At 45.0% G+C, this 21,383-nt stretch overlaps 2 protein-coding genes across 2 annotated transcripts; one reads left to right on the forward strand and one right to left on the reverse strand.

The window, feature by feature from the left end:
• Positions 1-309: 309 nt before the first annotated feature.
• Positions 310-7,068, forward strand: LOC120662256 (probable AMP deaminase). The gene is made up of 19 exons (XM_039941428.1): positions 310-679; positions 1,262-1,446; positions 2,151-2,340; positions 2,711-2,889; positions 2,981-3,032; positions 3,139-3,266; positions 3,752-3,931; positions 4,011-4,078; positions 4,162-4,304; positions 4,407-4,468; positions 4,620-4,733; positions 4,883-5,023; positions 5,156-5,308; positions 5,483-5,536; positions 5,643-5,753; positions 5,847-6,020; positions 6,114-6,194; positions 6,293-6,391; positions 6,489-7,068. Exons 1-19 carry the CDS (start codon positions 397-399, stop codon positions 6,555-6,557), a joined length of 2,466 nt encoding a protein of 821 aa, XP_039797362.1. The 5' UTR covers positions 310-396; the 3' UTR covers positions 6,558-7,068.
• A 4,374-nt stretch (positions 7,069-11,442) lies between these two features.
• On the reverse strand, positions 11,443-15,329 carry LOC120662257 (protein trichome birefringence-like 28). Its single transcript, XM_039941429.1, has 5 exons — positions 14,550-15,329; positions 13,432-13,612; positions 13,135-13,334; positions 12,871-13,053; positions 11,443-12,053 (listed from the first exon to the last, which is right to left on the reverse strand). The coding sequence occupies exons 1-5, from the start codon at positions 15,059-15,061 to the stop codon at positions 11,672-11,674; spliced, it is 1,458 nt and encodes a 485-aa protein (XP_039797363.1). The 5' UTR covers positions 15,062-15,329; the 3' UTR covers positions 11,443-11,671.
• Between the last annotated feature and the right edge of the window lie 6,054 nt (positions 15,330-21,383).

A 21,383-nucleotide genomic window follows, 5' to 3' on the forward strand; every position in this document is an offset into this window, starting at 1 on the left:
TGCTTTGTGAACAAGGCAGTAAGGCTCATTTTCTTGACCAATAGTTTTCCAAAAAAGTATCAGTTATTAGTACAACAGAAACACATAGTACTAGTTATTAAATAATTCTCTTTGCATAAATAAATGATGCTTTTGGGAGAAAGAAAAAGCGAAGCTAAAATTGTTGGTGAATAAATTCCAAGGGAAAAGAATGTCCTAGCAGAGATTCGTCGCGAACAAAGAGGTGGGGCCCAGCGAGCAGTGAGTGACCCAGTGATGGGATGGACCCACCGTATGAAGGTCACCGGCACCGCCGGTTGAGCATTCGGCGCCGCCGCCTCATCAAACCACTCGACTCGACTCGCGCAAACCCCAGTCAGAGTCAGACAGAGAGAGGTTGGCGGCGGCGGCGGCGCGATGGACTCCCCCTACGCGCTCCACCTCGCCGTCGCGGCGCTCGTCGGCGCCTCCTTCGCCGCGGCCTCTGCCTACTACATGCACCGCAAGACCCTCGACCAGCTCCTCCGCTTCGCCCGCGACCAACGCCGCCGCACCCGCCTCCCCCCCGATGGCGGAGCCCACGACTACGACCTGGAGGATGCCGAAGAGGACCAAGACCACACTCCGCCGCACAGGGATCACGATCGCCGCACCATGCCCATCCCGCCGGGGCTCCCGCCGCTCCACACCGGCCGAGAGGGTACCCCCCCCCCCCCCACACACACACACACTGCTCCTAGGCTCCACCTCGTAGTGCTATGTGATGTGACCGGCGCGGTAGTAGGGAAGTGCAGTGTTTACTTGTCTGGGGTTGTACAATGTGCGCGATCGTTTGATTTGTTCAGTGCTACTGTGCTGCACCCCTTGTGTCGTTTGATCTAGAGAGGGTATTCTCAGTCAATCTCGGTTTGCAGCTATTAAGTTTGATTATAGGTGTCCTGGTGTTGTTTATGCTGATCGTTTAAGAATTGGTAATCTCTCTGTAAATTTGAGGAAGAACGTTCCCAAGTAGGCTTCTCAGAATGGTTTCTACCTTGTTCAGCTCTATGCTCCATGACACTTCTTTTTTGGGCCCCTCAAGTGGCTGTGGCAGTGCATGCTGACTACTGAAACCTGCAAAAATGACCTGATGAGGACATGGGAAAACCTGAAAAACCGGATCTATTTAGTAGGTGGCTATTATGTGTTTACACTTGCAAATGTTCATGAACGCATGGTTAGCAATGCTGTATTGTGTTGTGGGACCATTTCTCCTGCTAATGTTGGACTTCTTACCTTTCAGGTAGGCCAGTAATATCTCCAGGTTCAACTAAAAGAGTTGGCGCTATTGTTAGACCGACTACACCAAAATCCCCTGTCCCTATTGTCAGTTCGTTTGAGAGAATTGAAGATTCGGATGATGAGGAGGAGGATCTTGTTCCAGATGCCAAGAATGATGCTGCTTACTTGACCACAAATGGCACTATTGTAAGTCTCAGATGTCTTTTCTTACTCTAACCAGCAACACCAATGTGCTTTGTTATTTCTACTAGTACACATTGTATCCATCAATGCCATATATTTTTTTTTTGTTTGATGATCTTCACAGTGCTATGCTTTGTTTAGCTAAATGCAACCTGGCTCAAATGCATGCGATTCCGGGTAGTTCAGCTCGCTATATAAGCCTTGGCTTATGTTATATAGGCCTTAGCTAAATCTTCTCAAGCTATGTTGCAAGTAGTAATTACCATGTATATGTTATTGAAAGCATGAGTAATTGTTAATGAAGAGATGAACTGCGCTCGCATTTGCATATTAGGGGCTGTTCTAAGCTGCAACAGTATGAGTTGGTTGTTGCCAAATTATGAAATTAGTAATCACCAAACAAATAAAAATACACTGTTTCAAAAAATACTTTAAATTACTTATGGGATCAGAAATGGTAATTTCTTCTATTTACTGTGAATGTGCTTATTTATATCCAGTATTGCTTCACTGCAAACATGATGTCTGTTTTATGTTTTATGTGTTTCTTCTGCAATTTTGTTGTGACGTTTCTCCTATGTTGCAGTCGTACATTTTGTGTGTGTGTGTGTGTGTGTTGGGGCAGTATTCTATTTTTCTTGCAAATGTATCTTGTAATGATATTATAGATTAACAGTGATTTGTTTCCTGTTTATTCCGTTGCTCAGGAATCCGAGCTCCTTCCAGATAAAACAAGCCAGAACGGGGAGTTAAAAACAGTACCATCAACACAGATGATTAGATCCCATAGTGCAACTGGCAGTCTGCATGCGCCCCAGCTTAACCCAATAGCAGCTGATATACTTCGAAAGGAGCCTGAGCATGAAACCTTCAGTAAGATCAACATCACAGCTGTTGGTATGGACCACTTTTATCCCTTTATCTATTTGATCCAATCTTTTGTAAGTAAAACAGTGTTGCTTTGCTCATTGGTGTTCTTTTCTTAAAAAAAAACTTAACATGTTCACCTCGTGGGGTTTGTTATTTTCTCTGCAAATGTATACATGCTAGTGTTTTCTTTCTTTGCTTTGGTGTTGCTTCATGTGGTATAAGATAGGGATGTTGCTTCTTCTCAGTAGGAGGTTGGATTGTTGCAATCTGATTTCATGAATCTAACTTGTTATTTTTCTTATTCCATGAATCTACCTGATTTCTAACTTGTTATAAAACCTACTGTTGCATGTTCTTGTTATATGTGTCACAACTCTACTCCATTTTTCCTCCTCAGAGACTCCTTCTCCTGATGAAATTGAAGCATATAAAGTTCTTCATAAATGTCTTGAGCTGCGTGAGAGATACATATTCAGAGAAGAAGTTGCTCCTTGGGAGAAGGAAATCATAACTGATCCTAGTACTCCAAAACCTAACCCGAATCCATTCAATTATGAACATCAGGCTAAAACTGAAGTAAGTGCACTTCTTCAGATATGAGTATGATGACCGGAAGAAAATTCATCTAAGCTACTTTCTCTTTCCCTAATTATTTACTATCTTTCAGCATCATTTTGAGATGGTTGATGGTGTCGTTCATGTATACCCCAATAAAGATTGTGAGCAACAAATGATTCCATATTTTTATTTCTACATCTAACTTTATGCATTGATGACTTGGTTTATGGTACACTGAACATCGCACGTTTCTCTGTGTCTTTACAGCTAGAGAAAGACTCTATCCTATTGCTGATGCAACTACTTTCTTTACTGATATGCACTACATCCTCCGTGTATTGGCTGCTGGGGATATCCGAACTGTGTGTCACCACCGTTTAAATCTTCTAGAGCAAGTAATTCTCTTCAGACCATTTTCTTTTAAGTTTTAATCGCTTGCACCTTCTGCACAGGTATCCGCTATGTAGTCTACTTAGTCTAGTGATGGTAAAGTTACATCCACCAAGCCTTTTCATGGAATCATTCTTTATTTGTATTTTCTGGCACCTGGCATAGAAAAAAACAAAAATATTACAAGTTTGGCTATTAATATATTACCTCCGGGCTCGGTAGCTAGAACTTGACGTTTCAGACAAGCAGGATAGTTTCCTTTTGTGCTAATTCTCCTTGTATGAACTTCATCCTTTTTTTGACTGGAGTTAGTACATCAGTACACTACAAATTAGCTTGGTTCATAGATCTTATTGAGGTTGCTGGCATATAGTGAATGTATTCCAGACCAGGTTTCAAGATAGGTTGATCATAAATCTTACTGAGTAAATGTTAATGGTTCATCACCAGTTTATATTTACTCCTTGTGTTCACTCTTGTGGATTTTCAGAAATTTAATCTCCATTTGATGGTCAATGCGGATAGAGAACTGCTTGCTCAGAAAGCTGCACCGCACCGGGACTTTTACAATGTTCGGAAGGTTGATACTCATGTTCATCACTCCGCATGCATGAACCAGAAGCATTTGTTGAGATTTATCAAGTCAAAGTTGAGGAAGGAACCTGATGAGGTGCGTCCACCTTTTCTTTTCTGAACTTGTCTCGGATGTGTGATGTTCTGCATCTGACTTCACTCCAAACTTTGTTTAGGTCGTAATCTTTAGAGATGGGACCTATTTGACTCTTAAGGAGGTTTTCGAGAGTTTGGACTTGACTGGGTAACTGAATTTCTATATGTGAATATGCTCGCATATATCTTTTGGCTACTAGTTTTTAAGTAACCTGTTGATCTCCCTGCCAGGTATGACCTCAATGTTGATCTCTTAGATGTCCATGCGGATAAGAGTACATTTCACCGTTTTGACAAGTTCAATCTGAAATACAACCCATGTGGCCAATCTCGCCTGAGGGAGATCTTCTTAAAACAGGATAATCTTATTCAAGGTGGAAATATTTTGTCTTGTTGAGTAAATCTCAGCTATGGTGCAGCTATTATTTTTACATGCTGCATTCAGCTCACGATCAGTATGACCTGCACATGGACAGGTCGCTTCCTTGCTGAGCTCACAAAAGAAGTGTTTTCTGACCTTGAAGCAAGTAAATATCAGGTGTGTTAACTTTTCATAGCTTGTTTTCTTAAAAAATGGAACTAGTTCTTCTGATTTTAGTGCTCTTTCTAGCATGCTATGCTATGATTTTTTAGCAATTCATTCTTCTAAAATGGGCCCAGCTAATGACTCTTGTAACCTCCTTCACCAGATGGCTGAGTATCGGATATCTATTTACGGGAGGAAGAAAAGTGAATGGGACCAGATGGCTAGTTGGATAGTGAACAATGAGTTATACAGTGAGAATGTTGTTTGGTTAATTCAGGTTGATAAGCCCCCCTTGTGTCCAAGTGTGTTCGTTAACTAAATATTAAACTCTGGCTAACACAAAATGGAACAAGAATAATTAAGGTGCTTTAATTTTTGTTTTTACCTGAATAGCTACACTAAACATTATTTTATTTTTCTCTGCAGATTCCTCGGATATACAATGTATACAGGGAGATGGGCACAATCAATTCATTCCAAAACCTCCTTGACAACATTTTTCTCCCTCTTTATGAAGTAACTATTGACCCTGCTTCACATCCTCAGCTCCATGTTTTCTTAGAACAGGTTAGTGGAAATATTTGTATAATCCACCGAATGGGTGCTTTCCACCTTATTATTTCCCCTATTTTGAAATGGACCATTTTCATCATATTAGGATCTAGCTATAATTACCTTTTTTGTACTAATATTCTTCAGGTTGTTGGGTTGGATTTGGTGGATGATGAAAGCAAACCTGAAAGGCGCCCAACAAAACATATGCCAACACCTGAGCAATGGACTAATGTTTTCAATCCGGCCTATGCATATTATGTGTACTATTGTTATGCCAATCTGTACACACTGAACAAGGTAAACATCTTGCATGGAAATCTGCCTGCGCTCAGTTAATGAAAAGTAACACAGAAAATCCACTGCAGAAAAAAGTTTTCAGCGTGGTTTTTTTTTTCATACATTCTAGCTTCTCTTTCACAATTCTTCTGATTACTGCACCCTGGTTGATTTGAATTTTTTTTCTAAGTGCAGCTTCGTGAGTCCAAGGGCATGACAACAATCAAACTTCGTCCACACTGTGGTGAGGTATATAAGGAACATAGATTACATCTCCAGATTGAACCTGAACATAGTAAACTACCCCTCTAGATTGAACTTGACCATATTGACCTGATAACTTTTATATCTTCAGGCTGGCGATATCGATCATCTTGCTGCAGCGTTCCTTACTTCACATAATATTGCTCATGGGGTTAATCTTAGGAAATCCCCTGTTCTTCAATACCTGTATTATCTTGCTCAGGTTAGTGGTGATATTTTCTATTGATTGATCATCCATATGATTTCGTGTTGTCCCATGAGAAATTAAACCTCTTCTTTTTTTTTGCTTATTCAGATTGGTCTTGCAATGTCTCCTTTGAGTAACAATTCGTTGTTTATTGACTATCACCGGAACCCTTTCCCTACATTTTTCCTAAGAGGACTTAACGTGTCTCTCTCAACTGATGACCCTTTACAAATTCATCTGACAAAGGAACCTTTGGTTGAAGAATACAGTATCGCTGCTTCGGTAATGTCCATTCCTCCATCCCTCCCTCTCTCTAATATTTGTTTTACGTCCACTTCGACCTTCTTAATTTTGATTGCTTGTTACTCCTGGCAGCTTTGGAAGTTGAGTTCGTGTGACTTGTGTGAAATAGCAAGGAATTCTGTGTATCAGTCCGGTTTCTCTCACAGGCTCAAGGTAAACTTGCTCATCTATATGGCTGTTTGTTTTGCTTTGGATACGTTGACCATCTTCCTTCCCCCCTCTTTATATGGCTCTAACATTGTCTTGTTTAGTCCCATTGGATCGGGAGAAACTACTACAGAAGGGGTCCTGAGGGCAATGACATCCACCAAACAAATGTTCCTCACATCAGGGTTGAATTTCGACACACGGTATATACCTTTCTTGTGTTTATATGTTATGTCTTGCTAAGCGTTCTTGTAATTACTTTGTGTCTGTTTATAATCTTTTTTCATACTCTGGCTGCAGATTTGGAAAGAAGAAATGGAGCTAATACATTTAGGAAATGTTAAACTACCAGAAGAAATTGACAAATGAAGACTTGAGAGAACGCTGATGCCATGGCGTCCAGTCCAGACTGGTGCGTATTTGCCTGGTTGGAAACCTTGCAAGAAGCTGCAAGTCTATGCAGCCTGTCCGCAGTTGCAAGGGAGGAGAAAAGGTGTCAAGATGATCCGACTTTTTGATGAATCTCTTATTTTCTGGGTAGGATACGGTTGCCGAATAGGATTATGTGATGATATGTAGTACCAGGGCCTCCCAGTATACCAAGTCTGGTGTGAGGGTGGTACCATTGAATAAGGGACTTCAAATCCTCGAGGAGATTGATGATGATAGTTAAAAGTTAGAATATCGAGGAGGTGACCTTGTTGAATTAGAATGTGTCATGACAAATGAGGTGGCACGCCTGATGTACGTTCTTATATACAGTGGCTATAGTGGCGGAGGTAGGATTGAGCTCCACGAGGGGCTCTCCTGTTCTTCCTCCTTTCGTCTCATCTTCCCTGGAAGAGCTCGAATGGCTTTATGGGATTTCCAGTGGTAGGAAGAGCTCGAGCTTCCCCAGATCTATCGCTGGATCCGCCTCTACTTATATTGGTGCGTATGTGTAGTATATGTACCGTATCCAGAATGATAAACTGAGCTACTTTTTTTACATCTTTTTCGAGGCAGGTTGTATAGCGAATTAGTGCTACGGCGTTTCCAAATATCCCGTATGCTGTACAAGATTTCATAGAAGAAAAACAAAATAAGAATCCAAATATCTCGTATGCTATATATAAAAGTGTCGGGGCGTGGAAAACTACAGCCGGGTGGCGGAATGCACCCGTCTAATCCTAAGTGTAGGATGTGCTTAGGGGCAGTCAAAGAATGCTCGATCTAGAGGCGCAAGAACACGGAAGCACACAAGGATTTAGAGTGGTTCGCGCCGCCGGACCGTAATACCCTACGTCCACTGTGTGATGTATTGCCTGAGCTTGTGTGCAAGCTGGGGGAGAAGCTATGTCTGTCTCTGCATGTGTGAAAACTTGTAGAACCTCCCTTTTCTACCGTGCGTGCTCTCCCTTTTATAAGCCCATGGGGAGCAGTACACTGAGCGGGACCCCGACAGGTGGGTCTGGCGATGTATTATAAACTACACTTTGGCCTTCAATGCCTCAGATCCGGAGATCTTGTCGTCGGCTTTCGTGTGTAGCTTCTGACCAGGGATGGTCTTGAGCTGTCTTGTCGGAGTAGAGTCTAGCCTCTGGGTCCGGCGATGTATTATAAACTACACTCAGTCCGCTGTAGCGGCGTGCACTGTTGCTCCAGTTAGTAGCTGGTCATCATGATTCGTCGCCTACACGCGCGGTGCTGAGACACTGCGTGCCTCGGTAACAGACGAGCCGCCTTGGAAACAGGCGGGCTTACCGTGTTGTCATGTCACGCCTGTCCAACCCGTGAGTGGGTATCCGATGCCCTGCTCTGGCAGCGCACACCCCAACCACCTGCATTTAATGCGGCAGGAAGGCTGGCTTCAGGCAGAAAACTCGTGCCTGGGGGACACGTGGCGACACCGGACCCGGGGGTCGGCGGCCGCACCCACAGGGCATGTGGCGGTTCCGGACCCCTTCCCAAGCGGGGAGCGGAGGTCTGGAGGTTGGCCCTGTGGGACACGTGGCGGCGCCGAACCCTGGGGTCGGCGGCCGCGCCCACAGGGGCTTGCGAGGGCTCCGGACTCCTACCCAAATAGGGTGCTGGGTCCGGGTCCCTTGGCTGGCTCGATGACTCAGGCCTTCTGGAGGTCCGGCTTCCACTTGTAGAGGCCCAGGTCCGGCCCACGGAGGTTCGGGACCTGTCCGCGGGGTCCGGACCCGTGGTTCGTGGTTGTCGCTCCTGAGCGCCTTCGTCCTTGTCTTGTAGGAGAGGGTACTCCTGTCTGAGTGTACCGACAGTGGCCCCCGGGCCCACCTGCAGGTGAGGTATTAACCCGCAGGTGGGGCCAAATCCATGTCGTGGTTGACGCCTGCTCGGACGGACCGCGCCGGTGTTCTCCGCGGGGGAATTTGTCCCCTGCAACGCTAGTAGCTGGCGCTGCCGGCCTCCAGGTACTCTGGCCCCCGGTCCTGTACACAACTTAGGACTGGCGTTTAGTAACTTGGCCATGTGGTCCCGGATCCCGTTGGCAGAGGTCCTTTGAGATACGCAGCCAGACCTATGGAACAGAGCTTAGGAGGCCAGGCCTCAAGCTAGAATGAGGTCCGGACCTCTAGGTACGCAGTTCCGGGTACTAGGGCACCTGTTACAGAGTGGTGGAGTGCGCAGGCTTATGGTACGGAACCAGGCTAAGCGGCTGCACAGGGCTCCGGACCACCCCCGGGAACAAGCACCTCTTTTTCCGAAGCTGGCTCCTAAGGACCCGGACCCAATTTGAACCACATGCCGGCCAACTCAATTCGGACACAGGAGTGGGAACCACGCGGGGGTTAGCGCAAACAGAATGCGTAGATTGAAATTGGAATGTATCATCCTTAGAGGCGAACTGAGAATAAACTTTTCCTTTATAACTAGTTGTACATGAGATGTGCAATGTAAGCTAGAATACGGGTTTATGAGGCCGGAGCTGTCCGGACCTCCGCCCCCCCCCCCGTCTTATGTACTACGGTACTCGCCCTAGGGAGGTAGAGCATGCAGGGTTAGGGTACGGAACCAGGCTAAGCGGCTACACGACTCCGGACCTCCCCGGAGGATGAGTACGCTTCCCTGAACCTAGTTCGTAGAGGTCCGGACCCCTCCATTGGGGAGGCTCACTGGACTGGACCACACGGAAGTACTATCTAGTTACAAAGGAAAATGTTTTATTCCCTGCTGGGCCTCTAAGGGTAAGACTTACAGAGATGTAGAGTCGGGGATGCGACCGGAATCGGCTTAACATCGGAGAGAGCCACCAGAGTCGGCTTAGTGCGACCGGAGTGGGCTTTCCGCCGGAGCGGGCTTGGTGCGACCGGAGTCGGCTTTCCGCCGGAGCGGGCTTAGTGCGACCGGAGTCGGCTTTCCGCCGGAGCGGGCTTCCTCACATGAGTGAGGTATGCTGCGAGCTGGGATTAGTTGAGTTCTGCCCGCAGATCAGCTGTCCGCGCGCTTTCCACTGTAGGAGAGCGCGCAAAGGTTTGTGCGCCGCCCTGTCGTCGACGCTATCCCGACCCGGTCCCCGTGGAGCCGGGGGTGGCCTGGGCCAGGATGATGAGGCGGTCGATGTCGTCGCGCCACTGCCTCATCACGTCCGGCGAGGCCGCCAGATCTGGCGGGTTGCGGAGAAGCTCCCTGGCCGCGGCTATCGGCTCGCTCGGAGCGGCCTGTGCGGGGGCTCTGGGGGCGTGCTCCGCTGCACGCTGCTGCGCACCGTGGGCAGCAGCCCTCGGCGTTGGACGGCGAGAGGCCTGCGGCGCGAGTGTCGCCGCGCCCTCCCCCATCGGGTGGTCATGGAACTCGACAATCCGAGCCATGGAGATGCCAAGTGGGCGATCAAGCGGAAACCAAGCTAGCCCCTACCTGGCGCGCCAAATGTCGTGGCGTGGAAAACCACAACCGGGTGGCGGAATGCACCCGCCTAATTCTAAGTGTAGGATGTGCTTGGGGGCAGTCAAAGAATGCTCGATCTAGAGGCGTAAGAACACGGAAGCACACAAGGATTTAGAGTGGTTCGGGCCGCCGGAGCGTAATACCCTACGTCCACTGTGTGATGTATTGCCTGAGCTTGTGTGCAAGCTGGGGGAGGAGCTATGCCTGTCTCTGCATGTGTGAAAACTTGTAGAACCTCCCTTTTCTACCGTGCATGCTCTCCCTTTTATAAGCCCAAGGGGAGCAGTACACTGAGCGGGACCCCGACAGGTGGGCCCGGCGATGTATTATAAACTACACTTTGGCCTTCAATGTCTCAGATCCGGAGATCTTGTCGTCGGCTTCCATGCGTAGTTTCTGACCAAGGATGGTCTTGAGCTGTCTTGTCGGAGTAGAGTCTAGCCTCTAGAGCCGCGCGTCGAGGTCATGATGAAGCGCCGAACTACTGACTCAGTCTGCTGTAGCGGCATGCACTGTTGCTCCAGTTAGTAGCTGGTCATCATGACTCGTCGCCTATACGCGCGGCGCTGAGACACTGTTACGTGCCTCGGTAACAGACGAGCCGCCTTGGAAACATGTATGCTTACTGTGTTGTCATGTCACGCTTGTCCAACCCGTGAGTGGGTATCCGATACCCTGCTCTGGCAGCGCACGCCCCAACCACCTGCATTTAATGCGACAGGAGGGCTGGCTTCAGGCAGAAGACTCGTGCCTGTGGGACATGTGGCGGCACCAGACCCGGGGGTCGGCGGCCGCGCCCACAGGGGACACATGGCGGTTCTGGACCCCTGCCCAAGCGGGGAGCGAAGGTCTGGAGGTCGGCCCTGTGGAACACGTGGTGGCGCCGGACCCTGGGATCGGCGGCCGCGCCCACAGGGGCTTGCGAGGGCTCCGGACTCCTACCCAAATAGGGTGCTGGGTCCGGGTCCCTCGGCTGGCTCGATGACTCAGGCCTCCTGGAGGTCCGGCTTCCACTTGTAGAGGCCCAGGTCCGGCCCGTGGAGGTTCGGGACCTGTCCGCGAGGGTCCGGACCCGTGGTTGCTGCTCCTGAGCGCCTTCGTCCTTGTCTTGTAGGAGACGTTACTCCTGTCTGAGTGTACCGACAAAAAGATTTCATAAATGAAAAACAAAGCAGCAAAATGGGAGCTAGGCAGGGGAACATGGTGTTCATTTGTGGGTTGCCTTGGCTTGAGTGTGCAGGATCAAGTGACGACAGGGATTGATTGAAGTACTACAAGTTTGTATACTTTGTAGCTTGCAGTTCATCTGACTGTCTGTGGTTTAGGTAGAGATGGACCACGCTACCAGAATACTAACCAATTTCTCTAACAAAAAAGAATTAATTAAATAAAATTACTCACTACTCACAAGTTATTAATTACTTTACAGAAAGAGAAGAGAAGAGAAGAAAGCTTTCAAAAAAAAATGAGAAGAGAAGAGCTGTGGGCTAGGATGGGACGCTTGGTTTAACTCGGTGAATCTGTGAACGGTAGAAGATCTAGCTTAGCTAGGTAGAAAGTGAATGGAGGAAACATGAAAGAAAAATGCTCTAGCTACTAGCTAGGGATGATGCATCCGAGGAGGAGGAGACGATTTGGGCGTAGATGAAGTGGTTCCAGGTGTCGGGGAGGCCCGGGAGGCACCAGTGGATGCAGTCGGCGTAGGTCTTGGGGTCCGCCTGCTGCTCCGGGGTGAGCAGCTTCCCCTGGCGCAGCGTGTGCACGGAGGTGTGGGCGTCCTTGCGCAGCTCGGAGAGGCCGGTGACGTCCACGAAGTGCACGGGCACGCGGTGGAGGTAGCGCGCCAGCACCCCGCGCGCCACGCCGTGCAGCCGCCAGTCCGTGCCGATGTTGAGGGGCGCCGTCCGGTTCACGATCGGCTGCGTCTCCATGGCGCACTTGATGCCGCCGTCGTTGCCCCACGCCCACGGCCTGCAACCAATAACATGCCATCATGCTGCCTGAAAGCAACAACACTACTACCTACCACCAGTACTTGCCAATCGAAAAATACACAGACAACAGCAGCATAGCATTGCATTGCATTGCATTGCATAGCATAGGCTGGATTTTGTTTCTTTTGTTCCGGCAGAATATGCAACAACTACGAATTACTAGTATCCTAGATCGAATTAAACAGCCAGCTACCTTGGGTGACTGATTCATCGATGAGGAATGATTGGAAAGCGACACCTACATGCAGACAAATACGTACAGGACGTGGTTTAGGGAGGGAGGGTGACCAGACAGGAATGAATCAAAACCTCATGGTCATGGATGCATGCATCACCCAGTCGCTGTTGTATGCATAAAGCCTAAATATAATAAATATACATATATATATGTCAGCGACTACGCTGAGAGCATGGTCTAGTAGGTCTCGAGGACGCAGGCAGGTCATGCAGATCCATCCATTGCCTTTCTGTTTATTTTCTGACCCTTTTTGTTTCTTTAAATGCCCATCAACCATCATCACTCTGTCTGCAGAGGCTGGCTGCCACCAGCTGCACTCTTCGTATTTTACTAGTTGGACTCTGCTCTGAATTACAGTACTTGATCCCCATAATAGATGGATGGGCAAACTCTTACTAGAGAGTAGAGAATCCTCCATCCCTTTCTTGTGGCTTAGCGATTTCTAGACGCTAGCTAGCAACCAGCAGCAACTGAGGAGGAGGAATGCCAATGGCCAACGCACACGGTGGAAATTGCATGCTTTGCCTCGTCATTAGCAGAAGATGGAGATACGTACGTGATGTGGTTGGGCGACATGCCCATGAAGAAGACTGTGGTTCGGTTGGGGTCGATGTGGCGGTCCACCCACTTTGCCCACGTCTTGAGCACCTCCCGGTACGCCACCGGCCGGTCCACCAGGGCGTACTTGCTCCACCCTGCCGCCCCCTTGTTATTATTCCTCAGAGCACCACTTCCTTTTCTGAATAATGAATTTTATGCAAAATTGTTCAACGCGCCGCTTAATTTTATCAAAATGAAAAAAGCGGAAAAGACAACTTACAGGACTTTCATCTCGAAGGTGTTGAGCCACCAGATGTAGGTGTTGAAGACGAGGTAGTCGACGCCCTTCCAGTTGTTGGCGTGCTTGGCGATGGCGCGCCAGGCGATGACGCGGTCCATGACGCTGTGCACCTGCGGGTCGTCCGAGTTGGACTGCACCAGGAAGGGCGCCCAGTAGAACTCCACGGTGGCGTTGTACTCCTGCATGGCATGCATTTGATTAGATGCTGCCTGCTGCAAACCAAGAGCAAGAGCAAGAGCATCATTTTTTGAAAGACGAGCAAGAGCATCATCATACATGGGCCGTGAAGACGTTGAGCGAGCCGTTGTTGACGAACTTTTGCAGCGTCTTGTGGCCCCGGGGCACGACGGACTGCACCAGGCACACCATGGACTCCCACTGGTTGCGGTTCAGCGAGTCACCCACGAACATGAGCCGCTTGTTCCGCAGCCGCTCCAGCAGCAGCGACGCGTCGAACCTGCACTTGTAGTATTGCTTGCAGCCATTATGCATACATACTAGATCAGTACTAGTTACTGTATTTATCGATGCAGTCATTCATTTCTTTGTTTATTTACCTACCAACTGTAGTACTACCTCTTTACACTTACTAGGGAAAATTCGATTCATGCCACCACAACTCCGTGAAATTGGGTGTCATGTTGAAAATCATGCCACTCAATGGCATGATTTTCAACATGAAATCCAATTTCAAGAAATTGGAGTGGCATGGATCCAACTGACCCTTACTTTATTACTACGCACAACTACAGTACAAGTACTACAGGAGAGGAAAAGTGTCGGTGGGTTGGGTCACGAGACACGGTTCCCGTGCAGTCGCAGCATTCTATCTAGTGCTAATTCTGCGCTGGTATTGTATTGTTGACAACTACTGCGAGACTGGATGGATCTACTCGTGCGGCAGCAATAGCCCACTTGGTGCAGTGGAAGGTTGAAGTGGCAGGAGGAGGAGACTGGAGACGACGACGGACTGCCGGACACTGGAACTGGAGGAAGAACAAGTCCCCCACCCCAGTACAGTACCCCAGCACGGCACCAAGATTCCATCCATCCAATCGGAGGGCAGGGCAGGGCAGGGCAGGGCAGGGAGTTGAGCTGTTGAGCTCAATTTGGCTTGAAGAAGAATCAATCATCATGCCATGCCATTCCATTCATACGCGGACGCGTTTCGGATTTCGAATTTGGATTAGGATATCTTGTTGCGTGTTTATAGGGAATGAATTGAAGAAGAACAAGACATGATTATGAATGAAGAAAACAAACCGAAAAGAAAACCGTCAATCATCAATCGATGTGTCCGCTACTCCTAGCAAGCAATGGATTATACTATATAGAGAGATTCATCGATCAATGAGAGAAGAGAAGCCATGGAATGGAATCGGATTCATCAATACCTGGGCAGGTCGCATCCGTTGGGCTGCCACCTCCACTTCTGGTAGGAGTCATCGCGGCGGCCGTTGCGCATGCACGTCACCTGCTCCGTCAGGAACTCGCACTCCGACTCGCGGTACAGCGGCGACTGCTCCCCCGCCGCATCGAACGTCCACCGCCCCTGGTACAGGTCGCACCCCGCGGGCACTTGCTGCAGCTGGTGCTGCTGCTTCTGCTTGGTCGGCGGCTGCTGCTTCTGCTTCTGCTTCTGAGTGGCGGCATCCCCATCCTCCTCCTCATGGTGGTGGTGCAGGAGCAGGACCCGCAGGTCCGGGGACCTCGCCCGCCCGGCGACCGCGACCACGTCAGCGCCGCCGCTGCTCTTGACGACGTCCTCGTTGTAGAGGAAGACGGCGAGGAGGAAGACGGCGACGACGAGGCCCGCCAGCGAGAGCGGGGCGGTGGGCCTGCGCGAGGGCGGCTGCTTGGCGGCGGCCGGCGCCGCAGCGGACGCGGGCTTGCGGCGGTGCTGCATCGGACCTGTTGCTGTTGGGATCCAAGTCCAATTCGGATTCCGATCCCTTGGTTTGGTTTTTTTGAGGGAGGGGAATGGGTCTTGTGCTTGGTTGGCTTTTGCTGATGGATCCGACCCCCTCCTGCCTGCCTTTGTCGCCGAGAGACAAGAGAAAGAAGAGGCGGCGGCGGCGGCGGCGGCGGCGGCCGGGGGGATGGAGACGGAGTCGTCGTCCTCCTAGCTTCCTTTGACTCCTCCTCCCAAGTCCTTCCCAACTAGCCGGCCGCGGCCTGTAGGGGTGGGATTGATTGCTAATTTAAAATTACTAAATTATTGGTTTTACTATTATTAGGATGGCAGCCTCCTGCTTGCCTCGCAGTTCCAAAATTAATTCAACACCATTTACGAACCTACGTTGTTATCACGAACTCTCCTAACATTTATTTATCTATTTATGATCATGATATGATATGATGAAACTCTTTCTGTTCTCTTTTCATAGTTCTATTTCAAAGATTTGAATGTTAACGAATGATAGTCCTATTTACCATTGGTATTGACCACGATGATAAATAGCACACCCGATAAAAATATTAGAGGACCAACTAAAAAATTTGTGTTGCAATTATAATATATAATAGGTAATGTTAGTTTGTTTTCTTATTTTTGTCAATGTGAAATAGCACTACAAAAAGAGAGAGAACGGAGGGAGTATGCATCATGCTGGCCTCGTGTTCTGATTGATTGATCCATATCATCATCATCATCATCATGACGGCATGATTATCGCACAATCATATACTCCCTCCGTCTCTAAATAAGTCTCTAAATAACTGTCGCTCTCGCTTTCCGAGAAATAACTTTGATTAGTTTTATATAAAAAGATATTAATATTTATGATACATAATTAATATCATTAGATAGATCTTTTAATCTAGTTTTTTTAATAAATTTATTTGGAGATACAAATGTTGTATATTTTTTCTACAAATCGAGTTGCACGTACACCGACAACTACACTTAAAAAGGGACAGAGAGAGCACATTCACGAATTGCTTGGCTTGCATTGCATTATTCTGTTGTGTTAGTTGCCTGGCCAGACAATGATTTATTTATTTGATCTTGTATAGATGAATTAGAGTATGTTTGTCAGATCTCCAAAATCGGCTCCGGACGGAGCCCTGCAAAACAGGCCCCTGACACTTCCACAAGAACGCCCCTAGAGCCGGACCGCGCGCCATAGACGTTCAGCACCTACCAAAGACAGAAGTTTGTGTCCTAACTTTTAGAGAGATTGTGGACCGTCTGCCCCAGAGCCGGACTATCCACACTTAAACAATTAGCTCTCATTTGAACAACAAGTTAGTCATTTTTCAAAAGAAGTTAATCCTTATCCATGCAATGCAAATATTTAAGCGGAATACCATTTTTTCTTCTTCTCCGGTTTCGATTGGCGGACAAAAAAACATTACTTGCTTTAGATTTAGAGAAATAGTAGAGATAGAGATTATTATTATCCGCAGTGGCGGACTCAGGAATTGAAACTAGGGTAGTCCTGAAAAAAATTCAAAACACAATCCGGTATAACCTAATAGCACTTCGGCAACAATACGGTATATAACGATCAAATTTGCAATAACATAAGTAAAAATATTCCTGAATACATTCAATTCAACAAATTAGTTCAGAACTCGAATAACATACAATATAAAAAGTTGCAACATCAATAAAACCTTACATAAATAGAAGATTGCAATACTAATCTAGTCTAATGCTCCTGCCTTACGCTTCCTCATGGCCATGAAAGTATGGATTATGTCATCCTCACTTATGTTAGAGAAAATTCCACGCTCAATAAAAATGGGGTCTGTCTCGGTGTAAAGTGACTGATTTTTTGTTAGGCATAAGTCACTGTATTTTTTTCAGTAACTTATTTTTTGTTAGGCGTAAGTCACTGTTTTTTTTGATTGACTTTTTTTTTCTTATGTGTAAGTCACTTCTTGGGCTACACAAAACTAGATTGGGTGCTGCAGTGGACTATTATTTGAACTGCTTTTGGTTAGCTGTTAGTCTCTGGTGGGGTCTTAATTGGCCTGTGGGCTCTATTGACTGTTGGTTTGGTATTGTGCCCGTTAACAATTCTTTGAACTATTTTGGACTAGCTATTGATCGGAGATGAACTTGTTTTTGGACTGTGAGCTCTCCAGGCTAGCCGTTGGTATGTGGTGGACTGGTTTTTGGACTATGAACTCTCTGTTGACTGTCTTAATCAACAAAAAAGCATAGAACAACTCTGAATCAAGTGAGTAGCCCCCAAAAAATATAGCTGGGCTTCACTTTGGGGCTGTTTAGTTCCCAAAATGAAAATTTTTGGATGTCAAATCGACTATTTGACCAGATGTCGGGAGGGTTTTTCGGATACTAATTAAAAAACTAATTTCAGAACTCACCTGGAAACCGTGAGACGAATCTTTTGAGGCCTTTGACCACATCATTAGCACATGTGGGTTACTGTAGCACTTATGGCTAATTATGCACTAATTAGGTTCAAAAGATTCGTCTCGTCGTGTACATTCAAACTGTGCAATTAGTTTTATTTTTTAACTATATTTAATACTACAGCAGAGCAGAAACGTGTATTAACAACCTAATCCCCACATATGAACAGCCAAAATAACAAAAATGTAATGTCACTATAAGTTAACTAAAAGTTATACAAACAAAACAGAAACAATTTTGTCTCAAGATAGAAGACCATGAACCACAATTGTTAGTGGATCTGGTTAGATAAAAGGCTTCCAAAAACCAAAAAAATGATAATTGACTAAAGAAAAAGATTCCAACAATGAAAATAACCACACTTAGTGGATCTGAACAGATTTGATTTCAATTCAGACTTAAATATTACACATATGGTTGCTTGCCAAAAATAGATAGTAGAATATCAGTTTGCAACTATATTTCAAAAGCAGGTCTTTTCCTCACCAACTCTGACATTATGCCATCCAAAATAACAGACCAATCAAACTACTATACAACTAAACTACTATCCGACTCAGTTGCAGGCCCTTGGGTGCTAGTTGGTATCATCATAGTAAGGCATCTTCACAACACTTTTCACTAACTCGAAGAAGAACTTGGTGTCACCAACAATGACATACCTAGCCCTCAATTCCTCAGCATCAACATGTTCAGGGCATAGAATGAATGCAAAGTTGCCATCTGGATCAACAACAACACAGTAATCTCGAACATTGCGAAACCCAACTAACCTCTCCAGAGCATGAACAGACCGCATCCAAAAATTAAATGCATTACATACATAATTTACACAAAGACAATTTGATGTAAACAGAGTACAAATGGACTATAAATTCAAAGTAAACATTAATTAACAGTATTGAACAAACTACAAATAAGCATACTAAATTGTAAAATGAACATTTCCATAAAAAGACAAAATTCATCACCTGAGTTCTCCTTCCCTCAACTGATCAACTCAAATCCTACAAATCCCAGAAAGTAATCAGATCTGGTCATATGAAACAAAAATAGTAAGCTACAACAGAAACTCCAAAAAGTTTATCATCCTCACTAGAGAGCCAATAATCAATAAAGCAAAACCAAATCTATAGTTAAATGAATAACGGCGGCCCATCTGGATTTCAAAGTGATGTATGTGTGAGAGATCAAAATCGGAAACTCTATATCAACAAGAATCCTCAGCCGATCACAGACAAAACTCGAGATCACCCACAATAACTCTAGAACAATAAATATGGAGTGAAGGATAGGAAGATGAGAGTAGTAGTATCGACAAAAACATTGTCATGTGACTTACTTTTGCTTATGTATAAGTTAGTGTCTTTTTTGCATAAAATGACTTATATATTATTTTCCCGTAAGTCACCCATCTTTCCTGTAGAGTGCTTGCCTCCGCATACAAGTCTTAATGTTCATATAGTGTGTGCCTGTCCCTAACAGGTCCGCTATATAATGTGTTGCACCCGTTAGATTTATTCGGGCTGCTATGAAGCATCTGTTGGCAACAGACCCAACAATAGTGTAAGGGCAATGCAGTTCATATATTTTTAATGAAAATTTGAAAAATAATAAACTGGCCAATTGTGGCCCAATCAGTCAGTACTAGGTACTATTGACACATAGTATTTTTGAATAAAAAACAAGCCTAAAGTTATGTCTGTGCATTCAAAGATAAAATGAAATAAAAAGGAACACCAAGTAAAATTATACAATACATAGACACTACCATACTAGCTTGTCCAGCTCTAGAAGTCTAGGGCAGAAGTAGTTGGGACAGAAATGAAGTGACCACTCACCTTACTGTCACCGCAACACTAGTAGCACAACACAGGAAGGCCATGGCCAAGAATGACAACACCATCGGCCATGGTAGCACCGAGAAATGGAGCAGTCATATTAGACTATATCCGTACGAGCACCTATGGAAATAACAAGTAACAAAATTCAACATTTAATGATTAGTTTCTGGATATAAAAAAGCTAGACATGAGAAACCTCACCCACTAACTTGTGCACAAAAAACCTAGCATATTTACATTGATGAGTGCACATAAGTAACACACACGCATGCACATCATTTTTACCTAGATTTTCATATTTACAGTAATAAATGAGAAAAATATAGATCTCACATGCCTATCAAAATACCTGGACTTTCATATTTACAGTAACAAATGAGAAAATTATACTGAAAATCATATATGATTTTTACATGACAGAACTAATTTAGTCTTTTGAATTCATGGAATACCTAGATGTATATCCACAGCAAAGCCCTACAAGCAATATAATAGCAAATGTTACTCAAAAAGGGAAGTTATAGCGACCATAAAAAATTGTCTATTATTTAAGAAATCAGAATTCACATCACTAATAAGGCTCTGCAGTGCCAACGGTAAAACTTGAGATCCCTGGTTCCATAATATGTTAGTTATCCTATATGATTGTAAGGACTGATAACCATGGAAAGAGTGCACAAGCAATATGAGTAATTTATTTAGAAAAAATAAAGCACCAAAAATAACAATCAAACTGATGAAGAAAATAAAATTATTGCAATTACACAAAAGCATTTATGAAATTACAGCACAACATACTATAGTAATCTTTTCTCAGTTGGACTATAATTATTAATGCTACGACTTGAGAAGATTCTTTGTGTAGTAATATAAAGATTATTGCTAGCCAAGACATATACAGACTTAGTGAGTACCTTCGAAGTAAAACATGGACACAGACAACTTTGAAGAATCATAAAGGGGATAAACATTGTCTGAAAAAATTCCTATGAATACTAGAGACCAATGCCTCTCAATACAAATGGACAGCCAGTTCTGCTATTAATTTTTATTTTCACAAAGAAGACAAGAATAAGACCATGAGAGCATACAGAGCAAGTCGTGCATGATGGGCATACCAATGGTAGACTACCTTTATCCTGCCCCTTGGAAATGTGGAATTTCGTCAAACACCTGGCAAGCACAGCTGCTAGCTCCCAAACCAAAGACACAAGAGCGCTGCAACACTTGAAAAATAATGAATCTACTATACAGGTTGGCCATTATATCTCACAAATATAATATAGTGTGAAAATCAGTGTACAATAAAGGGTAACTTGTACTTTCATAAGACTGAAAAGCTCCCTGATTAATTCACAATTTTGATAATTAAACTAGAAAAATTATATTATTAAATGTGAGTGTAATTATAGTATAAGTTACTTATAGTTTTCTAGACATTGATCAGGAGTGCTAATTAACCAAAAACAAAACTAACCAATCAGCAACCACAATGAAACTAAAACTGACCAAAAACAATACTGTATGTAAGACCGTACTACTCATTAACAAAAGTAAGTTAATATATCAAACTAATAATCCCCTAGCCTCTAAAAAATGCTTCTGTGGTAACCAAAATAGAAATGCAAAACTCTGAAACTAAAGTATGTGCAGAAAAAACTTTAAACTCAAAGTATGTTCATATAACATTAAAAAGCATACTAAATTCTAAGATGAATATTTGCAACCAAAGAGAAGTTCTTCACCTGAGTTCTCCTAAACTCATCAACTCCATTCCTGCAATCCTAGAAAGTAACAGGTCAGGGAGAAACTAAAATACTTGGGTATATTTAGCATCTAAAATTCTAGTGAAGTATTGCTCACTATTATGTTTTATAGTAACAAACTACAGAATTACAACACTAAGGAGGGTGTATTTGCAGATTGAGTCCACAATAAATCTTAAGCTCTCAACTCACCAAACTAAAAGAGTAAGACACGCTAGTATTTTTGTTGCAACC

This window comes from Panicum virgatum, chromosome 2N, assembly GCF_016808335.1.
Source record: "Panicum virgatum strain AP13 chromosome 2N, P.virgatum_v5, whole genome shotgun sequence".
Lineage (NCBI taxonomy): Eukaryota > Viridiplantae > Streptophyta > Magnoliopsida > Poales > Poaceae > Panicum > Panicum virgatum.

Excerpts from the sequence above, each read along its gene's own strand:
- LOC120662256 (XM_039941428.1), top strand. The coding sequence starts at position 397 with ATGGACTCCCCCTACGCGCTCCACCTCGCCGTCGCGGCGCTCGTCGGC. Across the intron at positions 6,021-6,113 it reads AATACAGTATCGCTGCTTCG|CTTTGGAAGTTGAGTTCGTG; the intron begins GTAATGTCCATT and ends TACTCCTGGCAG. Across the intron at positions 6,392-6,488 it reads GGGTTGAATTTCGACACACG|ATTTGGAAAGAAGAAATGGA; the intron begins GTATATACCTTT and ends CTCTGGCTGCAG.
- LOC120662257 (XM_039941429.1), bottom strand. The coding sequence starts at position 15,061 with ATGCAGCACCGCCGCAAGCCCGCGTCCGCTGCGGCGCCGGCCGCCGCC. Across the intron at positions 13,335-13,431 it reads TCAACGTCTTCACGGCCCAT|GAGTACAACGCCACCGTGGA; the intron begins GTATGATGATGC and ends CATGCCATGCAG. Across the intron at positions 13,054-13,134 it reads ACCTTCGAGATGAAAGTCCT|AAAAGGAAGTGGTGCTCTGA; the intron begins GTAAGTTGTCTT and ends TTCATTATTCAG.